We start from the raw sequence: 27,421 nt of genomic DNA, 5'->3' as shown, positions 1-27,421 counted from the left end.
GAAAACTAGGATGTGGCTTAACCATTGTGTCATCCCAGAATGTGAAGGATGTTTTCTGCAAACATGGCAAAACTGCAGAATGCTGCAGACGTAATTAAGATATTATTGTGTTGCATTTCCTCCCCAGGTGTCAGAGAAAAACAGTGACTGATGAGTGAAAGACAAATTTGAAAGAGAAAATAGAAAAAAGGAGACTACTTGAATACAGAGATACCGGAGAAATCATCAAAAGGAGAAGCAGTGACTGAAAAAATCAACAGCGCCAATGAATTATCATTGCCAAGGAAATCTTGACTCCTCTATCCAAATGAACTGTCTGTAATAGTGAAGACTTACTCATTCCTCCCAACACACAGCTGGATTTAACAGTCCTCGTGGGATGCGAGCAAAGGACAGCATTCTCCAAAATGGGAAGCAGGCGCCAGGTCTGACACGCAGTCCTGTTGGCTCCCGCTCTGCTCCCTCCCACCAGTTTCAGAAGACCAAATCCACCTTCTTGTGGGATGCCACAGCTCTTTTCCATGCCTCTTCCCAGCTCTCCTTTGCCTATTTGCCTAGAACTTGCTGTACCGTAGGACTTCAGCTGTAGCTCTGTTCATACCCGCAGGAAGGCGCAAACTTGGCGCTCATAACTGGTGGTGTTCAGCTTCAGTGGAGTCCAAGCAGAGTTAGGCACTTCGTACCAGAGTGATAGCTTACAAAAGATCTTTATAAGCAAAAAAAAAACCCAAACAGATTGTGCTTAGCTAATGTTTCTCAGGAAGGGCTGAGATAAAGCTACTCTGTCTTCATGTACGTACATCCCTGCACCTCTACCTTCGGGCAGGGAAATTAAACCAGCTCCCAAGACTTTATCCTGCTCTGTTAGAATCATGGAAAGCAGTGATAAGAGCAAAACCTTCTCATGTCTTTTCATTATTCCAATCAACCAGTGAAACCCTTGTTGCAGATGCTTTGATTTGCAGGCACTGCCAGTGCTGTTTCTGATCTTAATGAAATGATAAAATGATTGTTTCCTGAGCCTGTGTTTCTCCCATGAATCATTCTCCTTGGAGTCCTTTACCAGACAGGAGCTACCCAGACTAGACCTGAAATGCAACTGTTGCTGTTGATCTCTTGGTGTTAGTTGTTGATGTCATTGAACTCTCTTTTTTTCTCTGAACAGGTTTACATCTTGATACCTAGGCACATGCCTAGCCCTCTCTTCATGCTTGTAAGACACCTTCTTTGTCCTACACGGCACCTGACAGGCCTTTCACCGCACCAGCCCAGCATGACGTTGCCAGCTCTGCACAATTTCTGGGGATGCAGACACCTGCTAACCTCCCTTGGGAAATATCCCATTTGTAGCACAGCCTCGTCCTACAGAGCATGGACAGAAGGTGTTTCCATTGCAGTCCCACCGTTCTCTGTTCCTGTAGCCCTTCGCCCTTCTGCACCCCCTCGGCCTCTTTCCTGCCGGGATGCTGGGCAGGATCCCTGTTGGTGCCGTGGCCTGCCAGCAGCAGGTATGGCTGCTTGGGCCTCAGCCCACGCACCGCTGGCTGCACACACTTGATCGTTACTTTGAAGGGCGTCCAGCGAAGTTGCGAAGGATTTCATCTTCCTTCAGCTGTGGTTGGCTTTGGTTTAGGGCAGAAGATATGAAAGGGGCTTACAGGGGATTAGCTTTAGTGCCAAGCCCCTACCAGTACTTTGATATATTGAGTTTAGTTGACTTGCTTTTACTTTTGCTCTTGTATGGTTTGATCTGCACACCACTCTCATTTGTGTATGTTAGCAGTCTGACCTCATTCTTGTCAGGTTTTTCCTAGTTTTTAAATTTAATTAAGTTCTGTGTTTGCTGAAACCTTTGCTGCTATCTGCCCAGATGAAGTGAAAGGGGAAGCACAGCCTTATGAAGCAAATGTGATGAAGAACATGAGTGGAGGTTGCTCGTATTTGTTAGGAGGGTGTTTTCCAGTCTCGGGAATCCCCCGTGGAATTCATTGCTTTTCGTGTTCTAGTTCGCATGAAAATGCTTGCCCTTCGCTTCGCAGCCATCATGTGCAGGGTGCAGCAGCCTGCAGCATCACAGACGATATTTGGGACATTGGCACACCAATGGCTTTGGAAGCAGCCTCATTTTCCTTCCAGCCTTCCTGGTGCCCGCTCCTCTGCTCTCCGCGTGTGTTAAATCACGATGTGTGCTCCTGTGCTGGTAAGCGATGCCACGTAATGGATGGGAACTCCTTTGGCCTGCTGAGAGGAAGTACTGCAAACATGCAAATACCTGAACTCAGAACTGTGGACCTTCTCACACCAGTTTCGTGAGCTTTCCCCTGCTGACCCAGGCACTACCGCACTTTACAGTTACCGCTGGCTGAGGCGGGAGGGTGAGCTGCGGGCATGGGAACGCCCGCATGGCTCCAATACAGCTTGAAAATCTAATTTCCTGAAAGTCAGCTATTATATTTCAGGTAGGTTCCCAATGGCAACAACCTGAGGATGTACAAGTTCACACCACCATCGCAGACTTTCATTACTGCTACTCTTATAATCGGCTTGCCAGTACAAAAGGGGTTAGTCACCAGCATGTAAGAGTTGGCATAACTCTAGCAGATGATAGCTTCCAAGCTGATTTTGGTTCCCTTAGCACGATGAGCTGATACTAGAAGATCCTCATGCAGAGAGCTCTAAAGCCTGTTAATTGTATAACCTTTACGCTTAGTTGGATCTCACCAGCTTGTGCCAGTCTTCCTCCTCCAGGAGCGCTGCCGGGCAGTGAGCGGTGGCAGGAGGTGTAAAGCTCCTCAAGGCACGCCAAGGGTGTGTTCCATGCGCTGTGCAGGTAAGAAAAAGGACTCACATGTGCAGGCTTGCAGGAGCTGCTCTGGGGTTACTCACAGCTATACAGACCCCCTTGGAAAGAGAACTTTTGCAAGCCTCTTGGACAAACTGGGCAAAGAAATCAAAATCACCACCGGCAAAAATAAGCCCGCATTCCCCCCACATCCCTCCCCCACAAAATTGTCTTTTATCCCCTCCAAAAGGCCATAGGTTACTGGATTCTGTGTGCCAAGGGATTCTGAACTGTAAAGGACGGCAAAGAAGTTTTAGCAAAGACGACCGATGAAGATATTTTTAGTATTAGTTGCATGGAAAATACTTCTCAGAGGCTCTGGTGTGTTAGAACAGAAGACATATTTCCTCCTTTTTAGTTTCTGCTGAAAAACAGAACTTCGGAAGTAAATAACAATAACAAAAGAGCAACGGTTCTGATGGGCAAGTACTTGCGGCTGGTATTGGCAAGCCCCAAATCTCCCACGAGAAAATCTCATCCAGTTCCAGAGATTCAAGGTGCTCAGCTGGTCTGAATAAAATCTGGGGTGAGCTTCCAAGGTTCTGGGTACCCCAGACTCCAAAACATACTAAGATTTCCTTTCTCTTTCTGCTGTTGGAGAGGAATGTTTTCGTGACTGTAGAAACGCTTGGATATGACTGTTTTCGGTTCATTATCTGTTCAGTTTCAAGCGCCCACGGAAGGGAGTGGGTGTTGTGGGATGTAGTCAGTGATGAACTAAGACAGAAGCAGCAGGCTTCTCTATTAGGAAATGCTCCTGTTTCGAATTAAAACCCTATCTATTTCAAACAGAATCTGCCTCTCTTTTGGATAAGAGTAACATGTGCGTCTGTGCTAGGACCAGAGGAAATTATTAACAACATGATTTAACTGTGCTGTGTCATTCTAGCTCTGTAACAGCGAAAGAGTCACTAATGAGCAACGGTCTTTCAGCTGCCATGAAAATGCAGGCAGGTAATTAGAAATGATTTCTCACAGTACACCCAGGTTTTACCTTTTCAGTATGTCTGCTTTTTCGTTTTTTGCAAGGGGAAAAATGATTACCATCTGGGGGCCCAAACGCATAGATAAAAGTACAGGATTTTGAAATGTTTGCCATTCTGTGTTCCTCTTTTTGTTATCTGATTTATAGCATGCAAGAGGATTTTAGAATAAACAACATATTTATGTACTTTAATCGGCATACATGCTTTTCGCTTCCCAATGTGTTTGTACTCCTTTAAATAAACCTGTCTAATTCTCCATAAGAAGACAGGCAACCAGGATACAAATATTTACTTTCTGTTTGTCATAGTACATCTTTTGACAAAACTTTTACAACTTCTTGGTAGTATCTTTCACTGCGTATCTGCTTTTCCAGGCTACGAAGGCTTGAGTTGACAGCAAAATAAATTCACTATCCACGTTATGACATGAAATCTAACCCTAAGTCTTTATTTCAGGCAAATGTTAATAATTATACAATATCAGTGAGACTACTAATAATTTAGACATGCAATTGGTTTTGCCCTGGTTCCCACTAAAGGGCTGTAAGTTGTTTCATTGGAGATTGATTTTTTTCCTCGTGCGACTCTTTCCCTTGTACATGTGGAAAACACGCGTATCTAAAAAAAACCTGCTTCAAATATTCTGTGACCTCAAATGCATCGGTGCTGTTACTGCCTGGCAGGACACGTAGCAGCAACCTAATTTTGGAGTTTGGAAAAGAACTCAGAAAGGAAGCAGAAGCATGAAAAAGGCACAGTAACATGTTTCTACACGTGTTCGCTCTTGCACGTTGAAGCAAGCTTCCTAACAAACAAACAGGCAAATATGGAGTTATTTTTTGCATTAAAGCTGTGAGAGCGCGTATTGCTCAATTATTCGTTACGTAAAGGCGGCAGCCGCCGTCCCGGCCGCCGCTGCCATTAGAGCCGCAGGCCGGCAGGTAGGCTCTGCAGCCTGCCGTGGCCTCGGCAGCCTCCTGCCAGGGACGCTGCTCCGCGCAGGCCTCTCTTTCCTAAAGCGAAGGACACCAAAGTCGTGCTGCAGACCGCCCCGGGGAAGGTCCGCACGCACCTGATGCCCAGCCGCACGAACAGAGCTGAGGTCAAGCCCCTTCCCTGAGCTCCGGGAATTATTGCCCATGCTGTTTTGTAGGAGCCAAGCTCTCCTCTGATACAGGTAATTATGGCAGCAAATATTTCTGGCAAGCTCATTATTCTGGTAAGCAATAACCAAGGGCGGGAACAGTCTTAGGCATGCTATGCAAATCGAAGTTTTACCTACAAAATGAGGGCAAATAGATGTATAGGGAAAGTACATCTGTAACCAGTATAACTGTCTGCAAAATCCCTAGAGTAAGTTTGGTTTTGTCAGCAGAAAAAGCCACTTCCTCGCTCCTTTGCCTGCAGGATAACTGATAGGCGACGCTGGCAAGCAAGGTCCAAATCCTCCAGGCTGGCTACACCATAGTCCTCTTCCAGTACCAGGAGTGCACGGTACTGGACAGGTCACCTAAAAGTTTTTTGAATGTATGTGATCTTCTAGCTGAGTCTTACAGAAGTCCAGACAGCAAACATCCCAGTTCCAGACAGGAAAATGTCATCCCCACTTTGCAACTGGGTCAATCTAAGCACGAAGAACTTCGACAGAACTATTCTGCAGGGTTTTTGACTCATGCCTTTCAATCTCTGCCTTGGTCCGACACTTCTGGTATAACCATCTGCCCTAAACCAGGCTGCCAGGCCAATTCCTGTGCATAAGTACGGAGCAGCAGCAGTAGCTGCATCTCTTCTGTAAGCAGACCTGTTCGTAAGTATACAGTGTATTTTCACAAGCACCCTTTTTTATTGTTATAGTTTCCTTTTGTAACTGCAGTGTTTCACATACTGACACGTACAAGTGCAGCCGCGATTAACTTCACCTCTCCTTTCTGCAAAGACTGTGGCTTTTGCTCAAATCAGCCAGGTCTATTAGTGACAACTGAGTGAGGGACGAAAGCGTTATAGATTCAAGTTCATGCAGACAAGAGAGCATCTGCAGAAGAGTTAATGATGTTTGTTTTCCACAAATGCTAGTCGGGTCAATCAGTGAACTGTTTCTGAATTGCTGGTCCCAAATGAGGCTCTGCTTAGCTTGCCGGGCTGCAGAGTATCGTGCGGTGATTTAATGGTAAAAACAACTTTGCGATTGGATAAATTCCAGCAAATATGTTCCCATTGCTGATGAACAACCTAAAAAGTCGGCTAAACAGGATGTACTGATAAACACTGCAACATCGGCCAAAAGCCCACTATTGCTTTTCATGAAGCCCATACAAATAATTTAAAAATAAACATCTGACAGTCTCCCAACTTCTACCAACCTCTTTTGACAATTCATGGAAACGGGAGCATCTGTAAAGCACGGCACTGCATTACAGGGGGTGTTCGTTGTGGGGCGTTCTTATTTGACTCGAAACCATTAGTTCTGGGTTTCTGAGCAGTCAGACATCGACATCTACGTTATACCCTAGTCAGGTAGAAGGTGCAGTGATGTTCCACTTCACACTCTTAAAGCACAGCCCAGCAGAGAGTTTAACTGCTGAGCTACAGGGACAGTCGTGTGCTGCAAGCCAGAGGCCGGTACCGGCGAGGCAAAGCAGGGCAGGTTCCTGGTGGCTTTCTGAAAATCCAAACAATTAGATCCTCTAAGTGGGTAAAGCCCTAGCCTCACTAATGCATTTACTCCCCAGGATAAGGGTGAGGCTGGATTTCACGCCATTGCTTGAAACAACCTAAGAAGTGCCACCGTTTGACATTGCTGGCAGCAAACTCCGGCAAGTGTAAACTGAGCTGCCTGCTCACTTAGTTCAAGAGAAATGTCAGGCAAGGCTCACAGCAGCGCTATAAAAAGCCATTGGGAAGTTGGACTTCATCAGCAAGAGGAGTTAGCGCTAGGTGAAACAGAGCAAGCGCCGGCCGGGGCTCACACACGGCAATGATGGGCTACAGCCCCGCCATCAGCTGGCGAGAGCAACGCTGACCTTCCCAGGCGGGAGCAAGCAGAAACCTCGGGAGTGTTTCCATGGTCAGCTCGGAGCTGCGCTTGGAGGGGAGGAAGAGTGGGAGAGGAGGAAGGGGTGCCCTGCACAGAGCAGCATCCACTCGGAACCCCGTCCCGCAGCCGCCCGAGGGGTGCCGAGCCACCCCAGCGGAGCAGCGGGAGAGAAAACACCGAGGACGAAGACACACGAACCCGATTTTGGGCCAACCGTGCGTACACCTGGCTGGGACTCAGCTCGGCAGAGCTGGGAGCCGAGCAAGCGAGTGCCACAAAAGCAGGCAGGGGCTGCGAGCCAGGCGCCCGCCGCAGCGGCAGCCCCGGCACGGAGCCGCAGGCAAAGCAGCACCTTGCAGCACCCCGTGATGTCATTCAGGTCGCAGCGCACATGTAAACAAGGCTGGTGCGGTGCAGCCAAGACACTCCACTTCCTCCTGACGGCACGGGTGCTCTTAGCTGGGCGTCTGCCTGAAAAGGTAAGGCTGCTTTTAAGCTCTCTCTTTGCGATCTAGAACCACCGTTAATGAGCCTAAGCTGTTCCCTATGAAAATGTTGCGATCCTCGGGCTTTTTCGTAGGGGTTGGCTCTTGCCAGGAGGAAATTTGTGGTGCTTCGGGTCTTGAAAAAACAGCAGCCCTCCTTGCGCGCCAATCCTCTGTATGAACACATGGAGGAGTTGAAACGGCGGCTGCATGAAGTTGCTGTTGCTAGAGAAAGCAAAATGTTACAGCATGGGCAGTTAGCAGTTCTCCAACTGTTCTCCAGCATCTTTACTAGGCACAATTTCTTTCTTTTGCCTGATTTCTCAGGGAATATCTTTTATTTTAAAATCATACTGGACAGTACGGGAAACTTGCAAATCTGTTTTTTCTAACGGTGATTTATTTTACCATTAAAAAAATCTACATGCTGCCTGTCTTTGTGCCATCCAATGCTTTTTGACCCAATTGCAACAGTAGGCAAGTAACATTAGTCAGGGGGCCGCTATGAAAAAACCAGCAAGCTTCCTTGGACTTGTTTCTGTTAATGAGAATCCCGAGGCAGTTTTAATTCATAATTCAGACTGCAGTCACTGGTCTGGATTAAAACTTAACTTACTTCATGGACTGACGCTTTTAAACTGTACTTTGCAAAAGGCGGTTTACTGATGGGTTTGCGTTTATTTGCACCTGCAGCTCAGCTCTGACGGGAGCACAGCGATATAGCACATATGCACTTTGGCAATTATAGACAGGATTTGTAGTGGGTGGCCCCTGAATCTGAAATTTCTTGAAGTAAATCAAAAGGGAATCGCACCGAAGGTGAGTCAGTATGTCAAATCTGGCTTGGCGCAGATTCATGTAGGAGAGGCCTTCAGCAGCAGGCTGGAGCAGTAGGATGTGTGAAGTAAGAGTGTGATTTTTGCTCAAGGGCATGTTTTCTCGTGTCAAGTGAAAGTGCTGGGACCTCGGCTCCGGTGCAAACATCACCAGCCACGGGAATTGCATCCATGATGGAAGCCCATCCACGGGACAGCCCTCGCCCAGCCTGGAGCAAGCGCTCCAGCGGGGCTGCCGGCGTCCTGCTGCCTCTGCATGCCCTGCTGCTTCAGCTGCCGGAGCTGCAGAAGCGAGAATTAGACTAGTGTTGCAAAACCAAAACATCTCATCACAACAGATCAGACAACCCAGATCTGCTCTTTTTTGTGGAAGAAGAAAACCAGAAAAAGTACCCTTAACTGTAGGACTTTCCACTTCTGACTGCGGAGGTTTCATACTGAAGCGCGAGTGCAATAGCATGAGATGTTCATGGCCATGCAATGAGGGCAGAGTGTAGAGGCATTTGTGTCTTAATCAAATCAATCAACCCGTCTGCTGATGGGCATGCCAGAAAGATCCAGGACTCTGGAATGACATTCCTGTGCTCCTCAGTCCTATCAAGATGAACATCTTTTTCCTGGAAATGCCACATTTAGTTTCTAAACGTCCAGCTACAAGTAATAATGTCCACAATTAATTATGCCCTTATTGCAACAGCCTCAGAAATACAGACTTTAATTAAAATGTAAAAAACAGTAGTTAGATAACAGTGCAATTATTTACTACCATTTTTTTAAAATTTCTTATTCTGAAAACAATGTTTTAGTCGGAGCAGTCTCCCTGCAGTATGTCAGTAAGTGTCGATAAAATCTGATGGAGCTTTTCAGCCTTCTGCCTTTGCTGTACACACAGCATGCAGCAAACGACTTTGCTTTCTTAACAGCTTTGGAGACCCAATTTCAGACCGAGCTTCAGTGGTGTCTCTGTGTGTCTGCTTTTCTGCACAGGTGGGAAGATAAGGGGACAGTGTAGGATTAAGCTTCAATCTGAAGGAGAGAAGTGGGAGGAAGGGCAGAAATGTAATTGGTTTGTAGTCCCTTGTGCATGTGCTTGGGTGCATTTTGTCTAAAGAGGTGGTGTAGCCTCATTATATTTTTATGACTTTGTAATGAAGTCCTTCACTCTCAGAAAGTGCCCTGTTCTGATGAGCCAGCAGGCATCACCCATGGATATGTTAATTGTGTGAATGCTGTTGCACTGCCAGCCAGGTCACCCTGCTCAGTCCACTTCACTGTAAACGGCCCGACCCTGAGCTCACTGAAGGCAAAGGAGAGGCGTTTCCTCACCCCATGGGCCGCATGGCTCCTGTTCATCAATCACCGTGTTACATTTGCTCGGGGGGTGGGGATGGGACATCACCTGCATTTCCACAGGTTGGGTTTTATAACCTTTTGGCTCCAAGGCTCAAAGCAGCTCCCTGGTCTCCATCAAAGTGCAGCTTTTCAGGACTCTTCTACCTGTAAATACCAGCAATATGAGGACGACTCCTGGCAGCACTTTTTTTTCCCAATATCAGTTATTCAGCAACACAAGAGTTTTTCAATTTGGGATCGCCCTAGAAGATAGCAACACAAACTCACGAGAACACAGTCACACCACCGCCTCTGCCTCCTGCTCAGACAGCCCTACTCCCTTGGGGGTTAGAAGGATACCTTAAAGAGGAGAGCAAAGAAATGAAATCTTGATTAACTCTGACACCTTGTGGACAATTAGCAGATGAAGATGAAGGCCGAGGGGGAACCCCTCCGTGCTGTGGGCTCCACCATGGTCTCAGGCGTGCTGCAGCCCTTGCAGCCCAGCCCTCTGCTCGTCTGTATGCCTGGGCACAGTTTGCTGCAATCAGAAAGTGAAGGCTGAATTCTGGTATGGAGCGTGTGCACTCAGCATCACCCTCGCGGTACGGCAGGCATGTCCTGGACTCATCGGTTTACCCTAAATTGCTCCATTCAGAGGTCAGTTTGAGTCAGCAGCCTGAACTTGATTATTCTGATTGCTGACATTGCGGTCTGGTCCTTAGCTGTCACATGAAATGTAAATAAGGGCCAACTGTATCTAGAGACCTCAATAAGCAAACTGTTATGACTCATTGGAACTGAAGAACAGGCGTTCATTGGCCAGCATTTAAATATAAGCGCGTCCTTAAAGTAGAACACACTGCAAGTGTACCTAATCCTCCATGGTTTCAATGGCCATCCAGCACTCATGTTTTTGGAGAGGCGCCAGCCAGTCCGCCTAACCCTGACATCCAAAGGAAGGCAGCCAGTGACTGTGAAGGTGGCTCTTTAATGACTTCTTGGCAAAGTGGGAGGTCACCCGAAGGGAGAGGAGTTGGGTGCAGTGAGCAGTGCTCTTATGGGAGGCAAGGGCAGCAGACAGCCTGTCCAGCTAGAGGTCCAGGTGAACCAGGTGGAAAGAGATCGCAACCACCCTGAGCACCAGAAATTCACAGCAAGAAATGGGATCTAACCCAAATTTACCGCTCTGAGTGAACACCCCGGTGCTCAGCTCCATGCCCTGTCCACTGTCTCAGTGTCCTAAGGAGAACCAGAAAGGAGGCCTCCAATGTTGCTTCTCAGACCAGTGGAAATAAGGCCATGGGCCAGATGCATCTTTCCCCCTCGTTTCCAGCACCTTTTGAGCCCCCTTCCCTCCTCATGGACATGTTCTGGCCTTGTGACAGGAGCAAGGCTGTGGTGTCCTGGGATGGGGGCAGCTGGGGACACCCCACCACAGAGGGGAGCCTCTTGTCCCAGAGCTGCCTTGGGGCAAGGGTTACTGGGAGCGAACTGCAGACTGGAGGGATTGCCCCGGAGGGACAAAACCAGGCTGGGAGGTGTGCTCTGGGGTGCCTGGCGTCAGGGTACTCGTGCCATCTTTGTGAAGGAGCAGGATTAGATACAGGGTTTCTCAACCGCACCATTTCTTTGAAGTTTGGTGTAACTGAAGGATGTAGCCCAGTTGCTAAAGCTGAGGGTGGTTCAGGAGATAAACATGCAGATTTTTCTTTTTGAAGAGTGTGAGAAAATGAAAGACAAGTTTAAAAAGAAAAGCAAGAAATTTGGCAGCAGCATCTGTTTAGGGAGCTCGCAGGAGCCGTGGTTAAGTGGCCCTGCTCACCGTCAGCGTCAGCCAGAGCCACTGTACCCACGGTGAGGGTGGCCCGTGTCCCATGCTGGGACCTTGCTACGTCTGGGCATTTCTGGGGCCTGAGTTACAGCCCTTCCATAGCAGCCTTGAACAGTGCCTGTACGAACTGCCAAGTCCAAGTACCACAATGATTAGCAAGCTGAAAAAACAGCTATTTCTGTTCTTTGTCACTTGAGAGCTCTGAACACTGCTCTTTTTTTGTAACATGAAGGAAAAAAACCATTAGTAACAGGGTACGAGTTACTAATATCTACCTACAGAGACACTTTTTCTGGCAAATGGCCCTTGCCAGCGGTGCAGGAAATGAGTCAGAAGGAATGAATCAGTGTCTGCAACGCTACATGAAATAGGAAGCTGATATTCAATTTTAACCATTGTATTAGACACAGGAGGGAATCGCTGTAATGAGAATTATAACCCTATGGGGAAATACCCGATAAAACCAAACTCCTCCTGCCTGTGTTGCCTTACTGATGACAAGTCCCAGTTACAAAAGCTGACAAAAAAAAAGATGGCCCAACAAATTCAACGTGTGACATTTCGCTATCCCTACTCATCTGAATCAAAGGAGAGCCAGAAATTGGAACCATCTAAAAATAAAATTATCTGATGGAAAAAAGTGTTCAACAGAGGCTGCTAGGGTGATAAGAAATGGAAGTTGGTGACCTGATTAGGTCTCTGCTTGTTACATTAGCTTAAATACATGGCAGCACACTTCAAGAGCACTGGCTGCACTTACAACAGTCAAACTTCTCAAGCCCATCCCCTGCTACCCTTTTCCATGTGGTCTGTCCTCATCATGCCAGAGAAGGAGTGTCCATGAGGTCCACTGATGGGGTCAGGAGACATGCCACCCACGCAATGCCTAGCATACAACTTAACAGCAGGTATGATTCAGTGGCTGGCACCCACGTTTTGATCGCTGAGCCATGTGGTTGCTCACATGCAGAAGGTGGGCTATGGCACACCTTTCTTCCATGTATTCCTACCCTGCTACCCAGACACCAAACCCCAGATGGCCTTGAGCTGCCAAAAGGACAGGCAGCTTCTCCTGCTCCTCTATTAGCAGTATGGCGCAGCTTCACCCCTGCTTATGGCACCCGGACAGCCCAGCAAGGGGGCTGCCACAACAGGATTGGTCCCCCACCTCTGCCTGAAAAGTGGGAGACCTCTGAAAGGGCAGCTTTGAAGAAGATAGCAGGATGTTTTGTACAGAAGACATTTCCAAACCTCTACTTTGTACTGAGTAGTCAGATAGGAAATGCAAATGTGAATAGCGACAACTCTTGCACTGCCTTTGCCTTTACAGCCCCTGTTTTTGTTCTCTACAGGAATGAACCACCCACCCTATACCACGACAGATGTTTCCAGCAGCCCAGTCATGACACAGAGCAACCAGACCTGCTCCAGTCACAATATAACATTCAAAAACAGCCTGTACGCAACCACTTACACCATCATATTCATCCCCGGCCTCCTGGCAAACAGCACTGCCTTATGGGTCCTGTGCCGCCTCATCAGCAAGAAGAACAAAGCCGTCATTTTCATGATCAACCTGGCCATGGCCGACCTGGCTCACGTCCTCTCACTGCCACTGCGAATATACTATTATATTAACTCCACTTGGCCTTTTGGGAGATTCCTTTGCTTATGGTGTTTCTACCTGAAGTACCTCAACATGTACGCCAGCATTTGTTTCCTCACCTGCATCAGCATTCAGAGGTATTTCTTCCTGTATCAGCCGTTCAAAGCCAAGGACTGGAAGCGGCGGTATGACGTAGCCATCAGCAGCATGGTGTGGCTCGTCGTTGGGGTGGCGTGCTTGCCGTTCCCCATCATGCGCAGCTACAGCATGTCCAATAATACCACGAATACCACCAATACCTGCTTTGCAGACCTCCAAGTCCGGCAGATCGACAGCAAGGCGGCCACCGTGCTGATGACAGGCACGGCAGAGCTCTTTGGGTTCATCGGCCCACTCATCATTATTTTATTCTGTACTTGGAAAACAAAAGACTCTCTTCGGGGCTTCCAGATACCGCTGCAAAACAGCAGCGAGAGGCGGAAGGCTTTAAGGATGGTTTCCATGTGTGCCATCGTGTTCTGCGTGTGTTTCGCACCATACCACATCAACTTCTTTTTCTACATGTTGGTGAAAGAAAAAGTCATTACAGACTGCTTCGTGAGTGCCATCACGCTCTACACCCAGCCCTTTTGCTTAAGTCTTGCGAGTCTGGACTGCTGTTTGGATCCGATCCTGTATTTCTTTACAACTTCGGAGTTTCAGGACCAGATATCAAGGCACAGCAGCATGATCATCAGGAGTCGGCTCATGAGCAAAGAGAGTGCCTCATCAATTAAGGAATGACAAGAAACCCAACTTAAAAGAATGAAGATATTTCATATGAAATCTGGGACTGTTCTGTGATACTCGATTACCAACTCCAGGCGGAAGATCCTGCAAGTTTATTCAGGGGAGTTTTGTGGCAGTGGAAATCTTTCGACATATAGAAGATAAAACTTAGTTTAAGACCGATGTGTTGGGAACTGATGAGCCACCCAACTGGCGTGACGACACCTACCGCTGCGCCACCCACGCCTGACCTAGCTGGACTAGAAAATATACAGGAGGGAGCAACAAAACTTTTGCTAGGAATTGGTGGAAACATCCCAGGAGCTTTTCATCTGTTTTCCCAACTCCTGGCTCTATGATCAAGCCAAAGACAACCCCACATCCATACACTGACATCCGCTGAAGTGTCTTCTCTGCTAAAAACACACAACAACATACAAAACCTGAAAATGCCTAGTAACAATAAATGGCAGTTTTGGTCTCCACACTTGGGGCTGCAGGCGTGTGAAGGCTGGCAGCTTGCTTCAGCACAGCAGCCCCGGCTTTGAGTGCATCCCACTGCTCACCACACTTACCTCTGCTTCACCTTCCCCGCGCGCTCCCTTCCGATCTCATTCGTTATTTCCTCCTCACCCAACTCGAAGTTTATTCCTTAATTGCTGACGCATCCCATAACTTGCACCTACAACTGGTGCAAGACGCTCTGCAGGACAAATTCTCCCGACGGCTCCTCGAACACTCCTGAAAGTGGGACCTTCCCTTGCTCCGAGTGACTTTCTTCCCCTCCGAGCTGCCCCCAGGGGTAAGGGGGGCATCAGCACGAGGCCTTTGTCTTTGGACCCCGAGGGGCAGGACCACCGGGAGCGTGCCATGGGTTGGGCGCAGCCGGACTCAGTATTGGCGCAGGTGGATTTGATGATGCTTTTGGTACCGTTCAGGTCCTCGCTTTCTTCTGCATGTGGCTTCTTCACCTCAGAGGTACCTGCAACGGATCCACCCCATGAAATCTCTGCTCAATAGGTTCAATTGGCACAGCTTTTTAAAAAGAGAGGTGTCCTTGTGAAGGTGATTCCACTAATTGAGCATAGGCTAATTTCTTAAGTAAATCATTCATTGTGATTTTTTACACCAGCTCCTCTCATGATCATAATGTTTACATTTTTATAACTTCATCAGCTGTGAAGATATGAAAAGCAGTGACAAGAAAGGATGCCATTTTACCCCTTATTTTAAATTAGCAACAGCTCTTCGGCCAAGTTCACCCACTTTGTGTAGCTTCAAGGGTATCCTCATGATACCTGGGGACTGGTTTGGCTGAACACAGGCACTGATTTACTGCTTTTGAACACCTGTGTTTTTTCAAAGGGAATGTGCACAATTCCTAATAAGCACCAGTGCCAGCATCTTACACGTTGCTACAAAAATAGAAGTACCAGAAAGACTTGCTAAGTATATTTTAAATCTAACTACTCAATTCCACTTAATTACATTTTAACTCAGCCAAAAATTTTCTGCATATTATGTTTTTCCACTTGACTGTTTTACAATAAAATGGGAAAAAGCAAACAATAGCCATGTTTAAATAACCATTACACTGGAGTTCCTCTGAAAGGCTTACTGAATAAATACAATAGGCTCTTGTAGGTCTCCTCCCATTTGTGAGGAGATGATTATGGGCCACAGTACGATGAACTTAATCTTACACATAGATAAGTGAAAACACCAAAATATGACTATCTGAAGGAAGTAACTCTTACAGAGGGAGTATTATTGCAGGCTTCTGGTGAGAAAGCTGCAGAGTAGGCAAACAGCCCATCTCCCACTGAAGTCAAGGGAAACGTTTTCTCCGATTTACCCGGCAGTTCATTATGCCAATGACAGGGACATGTGTTTACACACTGCAAGTGGTCCCCTTAAAAACGTGAGCAGAGGTTGATGCTCAGGTACACAGTTAAGCCTGCATCGTGAATTTTTTGTCAATTCAGCAGTTTTCTCATAAGCTAGACACTGTATAATATTGTCAGTGAAGGAGACTTTAGTTTCAACGCTTGTTTTGAGGATTTTTGTGGACCTTGATCAGCTAGCATGTGTCTGGGAGCTGTTTACTGTGATTTCTCTCATAGAATTCTCCATTTATCAGGTGAAAACAAGCTGAAGGCACTGTTATGGTAATTATGTAGCTTGTCCTACATTTTTATTTCCAAAAAAATTGATGCTTAAAAAATAAACGCATTTTTGCAAACATAAGCTGAGTTTCATAGTTATCACTTATACCTAGAAAACTGAATGGGATCAGCTCCTCCTTGAATCAAAGAGTTCAAGTGATGGAGCACATCAACTTCTGTTATTCTTAAGCAGATTGCTTGCTTGTCTACAGAAAGGTTTTCACCCCGTTCTAATATGACTGTTCATTTGTTGGGTTTTTTTACACTACAACACTTACGTTGGATTTAGAGGTATTTTGGGGAGAGAAAGGTCCTCTGTGGGAATAGCTGTGCTGTGAGTGGTGCGTGACTGAATGAGGAGGAGCTATCGCTATCATCCTTACATGCAGACAAGACCACAGAAACCATCTCTCTATATCTCATCCAACAGTCATTTTGCAGATCCAAATCTATACGGCTTAAAAAAGCACTCACATTATCTATGATGAGATTGGTAAAGCAGAAATTGGTATTTATTGTCCCACAAGTACTGAAAGTTATAATGTGGACCCGGCAGGGGAATACCTGCTCCAGCACCTGAATGTCCAAAGAGTGATGGTGGCTCTCCCACCCTTAACCTTAACGAGGAATTTGGTGGCTCCATGAGGGGTAACATTCCCCGTCACCACGATGGCATCCCCAAGAACTCGCTGCTCACAATCTCCCCCCACCTTCCTGTCTCACTCCCCCCTGAACTCCCTTAGACCCCCCAAAATGGTCTTTCACATACTCAGCCCTAGCCTGTCAGGAGAAGTCACACGCCCAACACTTTCAGCCTTTCAAGTCACACCACTTTGATGTGCAGGAGCTTAGACAACTTGGTCTAATGGTCTCTTCTGGTGTGTGGGAAAGCATACTGGTTTTGGCTGGGATAGAGTGAGATCAGCTGTGTGGTGCTTAGTTGCCGGATGGGGTTAAACCACAACAGAAAGTTAGCCAAGATGGTCATGATGGTGAGCTAGCCTAGAGAGCAACAAAGTAAAAGAGATCAAGGAAAACCTGTAATTTTCTGAAAGCACGTAGAAAGTCAAAGACCGTCAGTTTGGCCTCCACAAAGCCATATGTGAAACTCAAAGCCTTTAGTTCAAGTCTTCCAAAACCTCAGCAGTGCCTCTCAAGAGATGAACAGACAAATCCAGCGTTACTGTCAAGGAGGACATTATTTTGGCTGCCTTCATGGCTGGGAGGTGCGGGATCCGACACAAGACCTGGGGCTGCAGGTGCTGCCTTTGCCTGCCAGTGCTCTCACACTTTCAAAGGCACAACGTGCCCAGCTCCGGTTCCTGTAATTCACCCCCTTTCCTGTGACCATAAACCATGTTTATTATTTTGACGAGAGGAAATATAATTTCATTATGTTGCTCCTGGATTATCTCTTGTGCTGGCCCCACTGCCCAGACTCACCAGCTATAGAAAGAAGACATCTTCATCCTTCTTGGGCAGACACACAAAAAAAGCCTTTCAACAGAGATGCCACGGAAAGGCAGAAGTTACCTGAATCAAGAGGCTGGGTACAGCTACGCAGGTTTGTGAAGGATGGATCTGAAGGGCTCCACTGGCACCTGGTGCTGGAGCAACCCTGCATTAAGCCTCACCCCAAAGGGAACCGCTCTGGGTGGAAACACGGGGAGGTCCCCAGGCCACCCGCACCGACAGTGGTGCACGTCCCCCAGTGGCACAGCCCTGGGCAAAACCAGGGCATGAGGTATCCTCCTTCTCTAGCACGTGAGCCGTTCACCCGTTACCAAAAGAAAATGTGTTTCTCTGCAGTGCCAGCAAATGGCCACCCCATCTTAACTGGTATCAGAGGTCTGGTAAGTCCTCTCCTTCTTGAGAAAGGGCCCTCCCGTGCTTGGCAGCAAACATATTTGTAAAGAAAGCCCATGGGAATTAATGCCTTTCTGCAGGCTCAGGTTCTGAGCTGCAGGATCTTGCAAGTACCTCAGCTTCATTTTCTTTCCTTAAATGAAATTACCAGGTCTCTGCGCAGAGGAAAAACAAAATAAGCTGTAAATGCAGGACAACATCTCAACAACTAGAAGCCAGCTCAAAAATATGAAAACCCTTCATTGCATTTAACAGATTTCAGGGCTATGACTGGTGCATTTTGACCAAAAATACTGGGTCCGTGGATTACACAAGGGCTTAGCCCAAAAAGCTAGGGAGTAAGCAACAATTATTTGCTGTAAAATAAATCAAAGCTTCCTAAAAATGCTGCCCCTGTAGAGGCCACGGTGCAGGGGCGAGGAGGACCGTGTGCCGCAGGGCACCAGGGACGCACCCAGCCCCACGGGCCATGTGCCGACGGCTCTGGTCAAGCCGTAGCAAGTCTCTGCACAAGGGTGAGTTGCTTTGTGTAAACAAGACCTCCTCCTCCTGAATGGCCCACTGTTTTTCATACATCCTTCAGGTGCATCCTGTCAGATATTTCTAAATGCTGAGCGCTTAAAGAGGTGCTGATCATATGCATTTGGCCTTCCGCCCACAGGATACCAGGCTAAAGGCGAAGACGACCTTTATCTGGAGGCCTCAGATAAAGTCTCACAGTTATTTAAAAATTCCTTTGTGTCTTCTGCCTTTGAAAGTATAACATTGCGTAGCGTAAAATGCATGTTTAGTATTGGTAATGAGACAAAAGAGCAGAAATGCTAAACAAAAATATGCATGCAGTTGAAAGAAGGACGGAGAGGTTGGTTAGTATATGTTGAAGGAAAAGGCTCGAGGCTTGTCAATCCATCAGCCTTTCACGACCAGGAAGGTTGTGGTCTTCTGTAAAAGTACTCCAAAAAGCCGATGAGCAGAGGAAGGACTCGACGTGGTTATGAGCCCGAGGTGGGAGCCTGACCCTCACTATGGTCTGACATCCACTGACCTCCCCTTCCCCAGCAGCCCTGCCGTAAACACGTCCCTAAAAATAGGGCTGAGAGATGGCTGGATACTGTGCTGGATGTGTGCTGGGAGGGTGTCCCAGGCAGGATATCCTGATAAAACAGCCACTTCGCTTTGGGATAAACCCTTAACCTCTGGAGAGGGACGGGGCACAGTGCCAGCCTCCCTTCTGCGAATCTATGAATGTTTTGCAAATACACCAGCACTGTTCTTTCTTCCAAGGATCAGCATCAGCTGCTGAAAAAGGTGCACAAGATGAAAATCTGGAATGATGAACAGCTCTTGCACCTTCCAAATCACGTTGCTCTCAGCTGAGATGAGAACCAACGGGGCTTCACAGGTTGCTATCAGGCTACGTTTACATGATGGATAAGCAAATGGTAATGAAGCAGCCCACAGATATGTCTATAAAGGCTGGTATATAAACTGTCTACAAACTGCTCTTGCCTTTGCCTTCATGAGGATGTTGACCAAGGGATTTCAGTAACTGCATCTCCGCTGACCACAGGACACTTCAGGTCAAGGATCCTCTTCTCCCTTCTCCACGCCACTGCCGTGAAGCACCACTCCACGGCACGGGGGTGCACGCAGGTCCCCGCAGCTGGCATCGCTGCCAGCACGGAGAAGCCCTGGCAATGGCACAGCCGGCAGAGCCGGTGGGCTCGGATGCCGTGGGGAAAGATGCACGCTTGATCCCAGACCCTGAGCTGGTGGCTTATTCTACAATTAAGAGTTATAACAGCTTCCTTCTTTCATTTCTCTTCCACAGTTATATTTCTGTGAATTTTGCAGGGTCACAGGACCAATTACAGAAAATACACGAATACAGCAAGAATAGTTCTATTTATACATTACTTACAGTAAGAAAGGGAAAGGTGCCAACAGCCATATTATCTTCGCAAGCCCTGGGCCGTAAGATGTGATGCTGTGTATCAAGTAAAACTGTTCAGCTGGAAATGAGGCAGCTCATAAGAAGTTACGCTACAATATATGCCTGCCGGTTTTCAGCAATTCAGAAAGAAGATGGTCATGCTTAGCAGGCAGTAAAAAAACCCTAAAAATTATATATATATATATGCATATATATATATATATATATAGGGGAAAGGAATTAAAGGAGGCAAAAAGAAAAAAAAAGAAATTGGGAATAATGCATATTATGTGTTGTTTTTTTTTTAAAACAACAGTATTTTGGGAAAATCGCCACCTTCAACCATCATATTATTTCCGAAATAAAGTCCAAACCCTTAGCTTTAGCCTACAGCCTTGATAGTCTGAGGCTAACCAAACTTCCAAGAAAATGAAAGAAAATTATTACCTTCCAGTAACTTACACTGGCAGAGTTTTCAGTTTTACTTTAGCGAGCACTTATTGGACAATTTTTGCTTCTGTATTTTATAGCTTTTAGCAAGCAAATGGCAAGCAACCGTGCATAAAAGCAGAAGCAGCTCGACCGAAGGACACTGGCACCGAACACAACTTCTGTGCAAAAAGGAGGAGAGAAATCTGTGCCTGAGGTCTCTGTGGCACAGCAGCTGGATCAAACGTCATCGCCTCCCAGTTGTTTTAACGTCATTAGCTGTACACGTTTTGTGTGGCGAAGAGAAAGAAAATACAGGATTTCCTGGTCTGCAGCCACTGTACTGGGCTGCAGATGCTGGCAGCATTCCAGTGCTCCGAAAAGATGTGGAAGTTTAACGAGGAGTCGATGGGGCTGGGATTGCTGCGAAAATTGGGAGGAAATAAAAGCAGAAAGCTCGCTCCTCCTGCTCTCTAGCATGGATATCATCCCCCCGAAGGATGGGAGTCGCGGCAAGGTAAGCGTGGTTTCTGCTGCGTGTTTTCTTCCATAGACTGAAACTGTCGCAGTTTTGAGCAGCGCTGTCACTTTTTTTTTTTTTTTTTAGTTCTTCATCGAGAGATCTTATCAGGCAGAAGCTTGTGCAACATCCTCAGCAGCTTCTGACCGTACCCCCGTTTTTCTGTCTCGCTTGGCTCCGAGGGCTGGGTGAGCAGAGCTCGGAGCATCCGAGCAGGCTGCTGTGTGCGGCAGAACGCGGGGAAAGCCTGTTTTACCCAAAATACTGCAATTTTGTTGTTACTGACAGAAGCTGCCATAACTGATCAGCTCTGTTTATATTTTTCCTATTAGTGCCTGGATTAGACAAACAAAATTATTGCTTAAAACACAAGTGCCGGCAAGCCTCCACTACTTCGGAATCAGGAGCTTATTTCAAGCCAAAAGTGGATTTTTTTCTTTTTTCCTAGGCTGCTTTTCCCTCCAGCATCCCAGGCTTGAGCAGGGTTGAAGGGAGGCAGCGCTGCCCCAGCCCCCGGCTGCCCCCCAGCTCCGGGGCCCCCAAAGCCTCTCCCCAGCCGCCCCTGGGGCGCAGCTTTAGCTGGGTTTGGCCAACCAACCCACGGAAAAGATGAGGGTGAGTTTGCCAGTGAATCTGGGAGTAGTAAACGCAGTGTAGGGCTGGGTGGGGCGCAGGGTGATTCAGAGTAGCCAGGCGATTTCCAATCATGACAGCCACATACGCATCCAGGAACAGATACTGCTAACATACTCAAAAAAAGAAACACGGGTGTTTAAATAGCTGCCTTAACCTCCTAATTAGTCGCAAAGTTACTTGATGTTTAACGAATTGCAGTGCTACATCCACAACCAGTTGTCTTACCCCTCTGGCAGCGGTACCAGTCTCCCCTCTGTGATTTCAGGATGCAGTTGGATAAAACTCAGCTTTACGACTTAAAAAAAGCGCCCCCCCCCCCCCCCCGCCCATGTGTAAATCCGTGCACGGATGAAGTAGGAAAACAATGAAGGAATGGCAGGGAGTATTTCATACAAGCTTTATAAAGCTGCTGAACAAAACCCCTGCCAAAGCCCACGGGAGCATCTCTGCCCCGACACCGCCGTCACGGAGGGCAAAACATGGGGGCAGCTGGAGGGGCTTGGGGCAAGGTGCAGACAGGAGGGAAGGCGAAAACTGGAAAACAATAATAAACAACCCCCCCCCCCACCCTTTCAGGAAGCGTTGTAGTGAATGAGCACCGGCCTGAACCCAGACCAGCGGTGGCTCAGCAGGGAGATCCCCACCACTTCCCTGCCAGGTGCCCTGACAAAGCACTGTCACCTAAAAACTGAAAGTGTTGGGTAGCAGGAGCGACAGCCAGCCCTCCTGCCCAGAAATGGGCTCCCGGGCTTCTAGGGAAAGCCAAAAAAATGGAGAAAGACAGCAAGGAGGCTCCCCGTGGTCACCTCTGCTGGGACAAGGCTTAGGATTTGGGCTGAGACGCATGGCAGGGAGATGGTGGGACAGGGACGCCGGGCACTCTACAATCCTTTTTACAAGCCCAGACCAGCAAGTGCCACCTCTGTCGCTGGAAGGCCGTGACAAGAGCTGGGAATAGCTGCACTGCCCACACTCTCTGGCAGTTTTCCCTCCCTATTTTCTGCTGGGATGTGGAGACAAGGCATCCTGCCACCACTTTTCCAGGGTTGAACAGACTCGGTGCAAAGGGCACCAGCCGAGAGCGGGGTCAATGCCGAGCACGAGCCCCTTGTGGGTTTTCAGGCAGGTGAGGAGCATGTGGGGATGCTGCGGGGACCGAAGGGTTTTCTTTCCCGCTGTCCCCTCAAGCCAGATGTCCCTGCTCCCCTGTCCTGGCAGAGAAACCAGAAACCTCTGACCTGGGGCTGCCGGGCCAAGCACAGTCAGCAGCCCAACAGTGCATTAGCCCAGCAGCCCGCCTGCAGCCAGGGTTTCACTGCAGCCTTGCTTTTCTGCAGCCAAACCCTGGAGAAATCAGCAAGTGGGAGAAGGCAGTTCGGCAAGGGCTCAGGTCAGAACGCAGGGTGTAAGCACCACACATGCACAGAAACACAGGTAAATGCACCGACCCTCCTTGCATCAGAGGTGCAGGTGGGAGGCAGCTAGCCGAGAGGCTGCTGGCTATATTTTATACGTATATAAACATATAACCTTCCTCCTGAAACTGAAAACGTGACGACCTCTCTGAAGAGCTGCCTAGGTGAGGAGGAGCAGGGTAGGGGAGCCTTCACCCCGCACCTCGAAGCGATGCTGAGCTCTGCGCAGAAGCCTGGTCCTCGCTGCGGGCAATTAGCTTTCAGAAATCCGTCCCTGTGGGAAACGCCAGGCTCAGGGCTGTGAGAAACAGCAGGACTGGCTGCTTCTTAATTAAATATCCCTGTCGAGGGGCTCAGTGGCAATGGCAAGAGGTGCTCAGGGCTCTGCCAGATCAGGCTCTGGTCACCTGGAAGGGAAGGGCAGGCTGCCCGACACCTTGCAGGCAGCTACAGGCTCCATTTCCGAGCGGAAAACTGCACTGGTTTGTTGCAGACAATGCTACAGGCCCTTGGTTTTTACCTGCTGCTGCTAAATTGCCTCTTCCCGAAAGAGCAGACCGTTTCCCTGCAGGCTCTGCTCACGAATGGCAAAATCCATCACCTCTCCAGAGAGCTGCGCGAGTACCTGTGAACTCCCCATGACCCGCCAATACCCTCAGCGCTGGCTGGATGAGTTGAAATGGGTAAATGGATGAAAAGAATTTCTGCTCTAACTAAAAGACAGATGTATTTATCTTCCTTCACATCCTGAACTGTTGCTGGAGGATAATTTCTGTTGCCACAACACGATGCCTGCACAATGTGCCATGAGTGCTGGAATTGAGTTAGCAGGACCGGCAGAGCAACTGGCGTGTGTTCGGCCAGCTATTAGCTTATAAATCCAGCCTTAAATCTGGAGCCAGAGCTCCGATAGATCTGTCTGCACCTCTCCCACCGGCCTCTGCTCCGGTCGGCTGCCTGCCAGCACCATCGTTTGCCGATGCTAATTATTGCCCTCATTGCCGATTCACATCAGACCACTGTATGGATCCAAAAAGACAGTGTCTAGATCCATTTGAAGTCCCTATTTATTTACAGTCCCACCAAAACTGGTTATAGGCATATCAGAGGTGGGAGTTTGACAGAAAACTATATGCAATAAGAGCTGTCTTGAAAAAACCCCAGGGAGCTGAAGAAGCTCTCTGGCATTAAGAATAAAGAGATTAATGCTATGGAGCTCAGTGTGACTGTAACTGTGGCATCGCCTTAAGGGGTGGCAGGGTACAAACCCTGCAGAGCACATCCGAAAGGAGCTGTGTGGAAGATGCTTGGGATCGCTGCCTGTAAGCAGGGGCTCGCTCTGCACCCTTCCCAACACCATCTTGCACGTACGCCTGCACGCACACACACTGTACCTACACGCAACTTATTCTTCTGTACTGAAGTGCATTTACTCCATGTAGGGAAATACTGGCAAGTTTTTGGCTTTACAGCATCTGTTTTGACTCCCTACAGAACCTCTCCACCCGCCTTAATTGCCCCATGAGTGAAGAGACTCAGCTGAGATGGAGAGCAACGTGTCCTCCGGGAACTGTACCAATCCCCAGATGTCCTTCCAGTCCACCCTGTACGCAACCACTTACACCATCATATTCGTCCCCGGCCTCCTGGCCAACAGCGCTGCCCTGTGGGTCTTGTGCCGCTACATCAGCAAGAAGAACAAAGCCATCATCTTCATGATCAACCTGGCCATAGCCGACCTGACTCACGTCCTCTCGCTGCCCTTACGGATGTATTACTACATAAACCACACCTGGCCATTTGGAAGTTTTCTTTGCCAGCTGTGCTTCTACCTGAAGTACCTCAACATGTACGCCAGCATTTGCTTCCTCACCTGCATCAGCATCCAGCGGTACCTCTTCCTCCTCCATCCCTTCAAAGCCAAGGACTGGAAGCAGCGGTACGACGCAAGCATCAGCATTGCCATCTGGCTCTTCGTCGGGGCGGCGTGCTTACCCCTGCTCGTATTGAGGAGCCCAGCCTTGTCCAACAGCACAGACACGTGCTTCTCGGACCTGGCGGTGAAGAAGCTGAGCCCGGGAGAATCCATTGCGCTGGTGACAGTGGCAGAGCTGTTTGGGTTTGTCATCCCCTTCGGCATCATTGCCTGCTGCACTTGGAAGATGTGGCAGTCCCTGCGGGAGGATCCCATGCAGCTGCAAAACACCAACGAGAAGCAGAAGGCTTTGCGCATGGTCTTGATGTGCGCGGCAGTCTTCTTCATCTGCTTCACCCCCTACCACATCAACTTCCCTTTCTTCATGATGGTGATAGAGAACATTATCCAGGACTGTGCCTTTCACAGAAGCACGCTCCGCTTCCACCCCATCTCCCTCTGCCTGGCGAGCCTCAACTGCTGCCTGGATCCGGTCCTCTACTACTTCACAACCTCTGAGTTCCAGGACCGGCTGCTGCACCACAGCCGTGCCGCCCTGCGGGCTCGGTTCGCGTGCTGCGGGAGCAGCTTCTCTGTCACCGAAACCGGCCACGACATTCATATGAAGAGGAGACATCTTCCACGCTTTAAGTTTTGGTCTTTTACCAAGTTCTTCGGCCGAATAAACAGCATGGAAATCCCCCCCATGCCACCCGACGAGCTTCTGCTGGAGTCCATCTCTTGAAGCGTAAGCCATTTCTCTCCATGTAGGTGCTTCTCATAGCTTGAGTGAAGATTGCCTTAAGTCTCCAAATAAGCCTTGAATTACCCTTGTGTGCAACAGATGTCAGGATCTGACCTAGAAGGACATTTTAGTGAAGAAGAAAAAAAAAAGGTTTGCTGGTTGTGTTGTCGCTGTTGGGGACTGTTTGCCTTACAATGTTCTCCATCACATTAATATTAAAATACCTGAAGCAGCCATTGCTGATGCCAGTATTTCTCCTGTGCTGAACTGCAGCCAGGTTTGGGTCCCTCTCATTTCTGTTGTTTCACTGCTTCTACATATTTGTCATTTTTGAAAATCCTTCAGAATCCTGAGTTGTAAGCGGGCGGCTCAGCCTCGGCACAGCTCGGGGAGGCAGCACCAGGGGAGTTTCAGCCCTGACCGCAGCTACCCGCAACCCATGATGACTTACAGCATCGACCGTGCTCACGTGAGGCTCCAGATCAGGACAGTTAATTATCTCCATATAAACTGAACCTCTTTCCATTTAAAAAAAAAAAAAAAAATAATCGGTCATCTGTACCTAATCTAGCCTAACCTGGACTGCAAGACTATGACTTTACCAACATATATCAAGCAAAGAGTATTAATCTATATCCTCATCAGTGTTAAAGGGGGGGGTTCGAACAAACTGGGGTCAGCTCATGCTATTGAAAAAGGCACCCAGAACTGAGCAAGGGAATCCACCTGGCTCCCAGGAGCTACAGGATGCTCAACTGATTATGGGGGGATGAATACCTGGAAGACAGACTGTGACTGGATATGCCACGAGCAAAGAGGAGGAAGGATGAAGGATCTCTCCCAGGGCACGTCTGCTTGCAGCGACCCAGGGTAAGCTGCAGAAGGGAGGACTAGCAGCTGGTGTTGCCCTCTCTTCTGTTGTTAGTAGGAGGCTTGCGTTATTTGGCATTTTGCTAAAGCCTGCGGTCACAGATCAAGAAAAAAAAAAATTTCACGCTGAGGGTGGTGAAACACTGGAAAGGGTTGCCCAGAGAGGTGAGAGATGCCCCATCCTTGGCAACATTCAAGGCCAGGCTGGATGGGGCTCTGTGCAACCTGATCTGGTTGAAGATGTCCCTGCCCGTTGCAGGGGGGATGGACTGGATGGCCTGGAAAGGTCCCTTCCATCCCAAAGCGTTCTGTGATTCTATGTTACCCGAGCCTCTCAGCTTTGCTTTAAAAACCAGAAAAAGTCCCAGCCCCCACCGGGTACTGAGAAAAGTTTACAAAACTGACCCAAGTGCATCCTTAAGGCTTCAAACGCAGGAGGAAATAAAATTATCTCAACACAAATTTTGGCATTGCGGGTATTATTTTAAGTGCTTGTAAATATTCTCATTATGCACCATGTCTGCTCTCAAAGCAACGGCACAATCTGCAAGGGGGGGACCCCAGTTTGGGGCTCAGAGAGGCCCCGTTGCCACCGCGGCCCCTCGCACAGCAGCCAGCGCAGGGACTGCAAGGTTTCCTCCTTGACAGCTAAAGCATTGGCAACTGCAATGCCAAAAAACCCTTGAGGAACTATATAAGTAAACGTAGGCAGAGGGGGTTTGGTAGAAAACAGCTTTGCCGGTAATCGGATGCACCTTTCCAACCCATGCAGCATTTCTGGGGAGCACGGAGCAGGCGGTGGCTTACCCTCACATTGCCAAGGCTCGTCTTAAAGACGAGGGGAGATCCAGACAACCTGGAGGAATTTGCTTTGGTACTCACAGCATGCCAGAGACAGGCAGCAAACAGCTGCCCTGCAGCTCTGTCCCAAATCTTCTCCTCCTCTCACACACACAAAAAAACCAACAAAAGGACACATGTTCCTTGTTTGCTTGGGGGGGAAAAAGTTTTCAGAGTGGCACAAACCCAGCAGCGTGCACAGGCAAAACAGGAAACCCAAGCAAAACCTCGTCGATGCCGTGGCTGGCAAGAGCCGGCCCCGGGCAGCCACCACAGACAGGACAGGTCACACCACCAGCACCTTAACTGGGAGCGTGGTTTTAGCCTGGGAGTGTCTTTCGGGAACGGTACAACCCTGAGTAGC

General features: G+C 48.3%; 2 protein-coding genes and 1 long non-coding RNA gene across 5 annotated transcripts; 2 read left to right on the top strand and 1 right to left on the bottom strand.

The window, feature by feature from the left end:
- Positions 1-5,568: 5,568 nt before the first annotated feature.
- Positions 5,569-15,970, top strand: LOC104012846 (putative P2Y purinoceptor 10). Its single transcript, XM_087749181.1, has 3 exons — positions 5,569-5,635; positions 6,558-7,341; positions 12,702-15,970. Exon 3 carries the CDS (start codon positions 12,704-12,706, stop codon positions 13,736-13,738), a length of 1,035 nt encoding a protein of 344 aa, XP_087605307.1. The 5' UTR covers positions 5,569-5,635; positions 6,558-7,341; positions 12,702-12,703; the 3' UTR covers positions 13,739-15,970.
- On the top strand, positions 7,311-26,657 carry LOC104012847 (putative P2Y purinoceptor 10). Of its 3 annotated transcripts, XM_087749172.1 has the most exons (3): positions 7,311-7,341; positions 20,218-20,633; positions 24,182-26,657. In XM_087749172.1, the coding sequence occupies exon 3, from the start codon at positions 24,232-24,234 to the stop codon at positions 25,345-25,347; it is 1,116 nt and encodes a 371-aa protein (XP_087605298.1). In that variant the 5' UTR covers positions 7,311-7,341; positions 20,218-20,633; positions 24,182-24,231; the 3' UTR covers positions 25,348-26,657. The 3 variants fall into 3 exon arrangements, with proteins under 3 accessions (XP_087605298.1, XP_009463531.1, XP_087605299.1); XM_009465256.2 differs by lacking the exon at positions 7,311-7,341 and having other exon boundaries at positions 20,033-20,633; XM_087749173.1 differs by lacking the exons at positions 7,311-7,341; positions 20,218-20,633 and adding an exon at positions 21,989-23,370.
- Positions 14,299-24,663, bottom strand: LOC148056756 (uncharacterized). The gene is made up of 2 exons (XR_015702781.1): positions 24,561-24,663; positions 14,299-14,705 (listed from the first exon to the last, which is right to left on the bottom strand). It is a non-coding gene; the product is annotated as an uncharacterized LOC148056756 (long non-coding RNA).
- Positions 26,658-27,421: the final 764 nt, after the last annotated feature.

Source organism: Nipponia nippon, unplaced genomic scaffold (genome assembly GCF_047370975.1).
Source record: "Nipponia nippon isolate SJK-2023a ecotype South Korea unplaced genomic scaffold, ASM4737097v1 scaffold_12, whole genome shotgun sequence".
NCBI classification, from domain to species: Eukaryota; Metazoa; Chordata; class Aves; order Pelecaniformes; family Threskiornithidae; genus Nipponia; species Nipponia nippon.
Note: the sequence above shows the minus strand (reverse complement) of the source record. Positions and strands in the feature narration are given on the sequence as shown.

Bases quoted from the DNA above. Each gene is read 5' to 3' on its own strand.
- LOC104012846 (XM_087749181.1), top strand. From the start codon at position 12,704: ATGAACCACCCACCCTATACCACGACAGATGTTTCCAGCAGCCCAGTC.
- LOC104012847 (XM_087749172.1), top strand. From the start codon at position 24,232: ATGGAGAGCAACGTGTCCTCCGGGAACTGTACCAATCCCCAGATGTCC.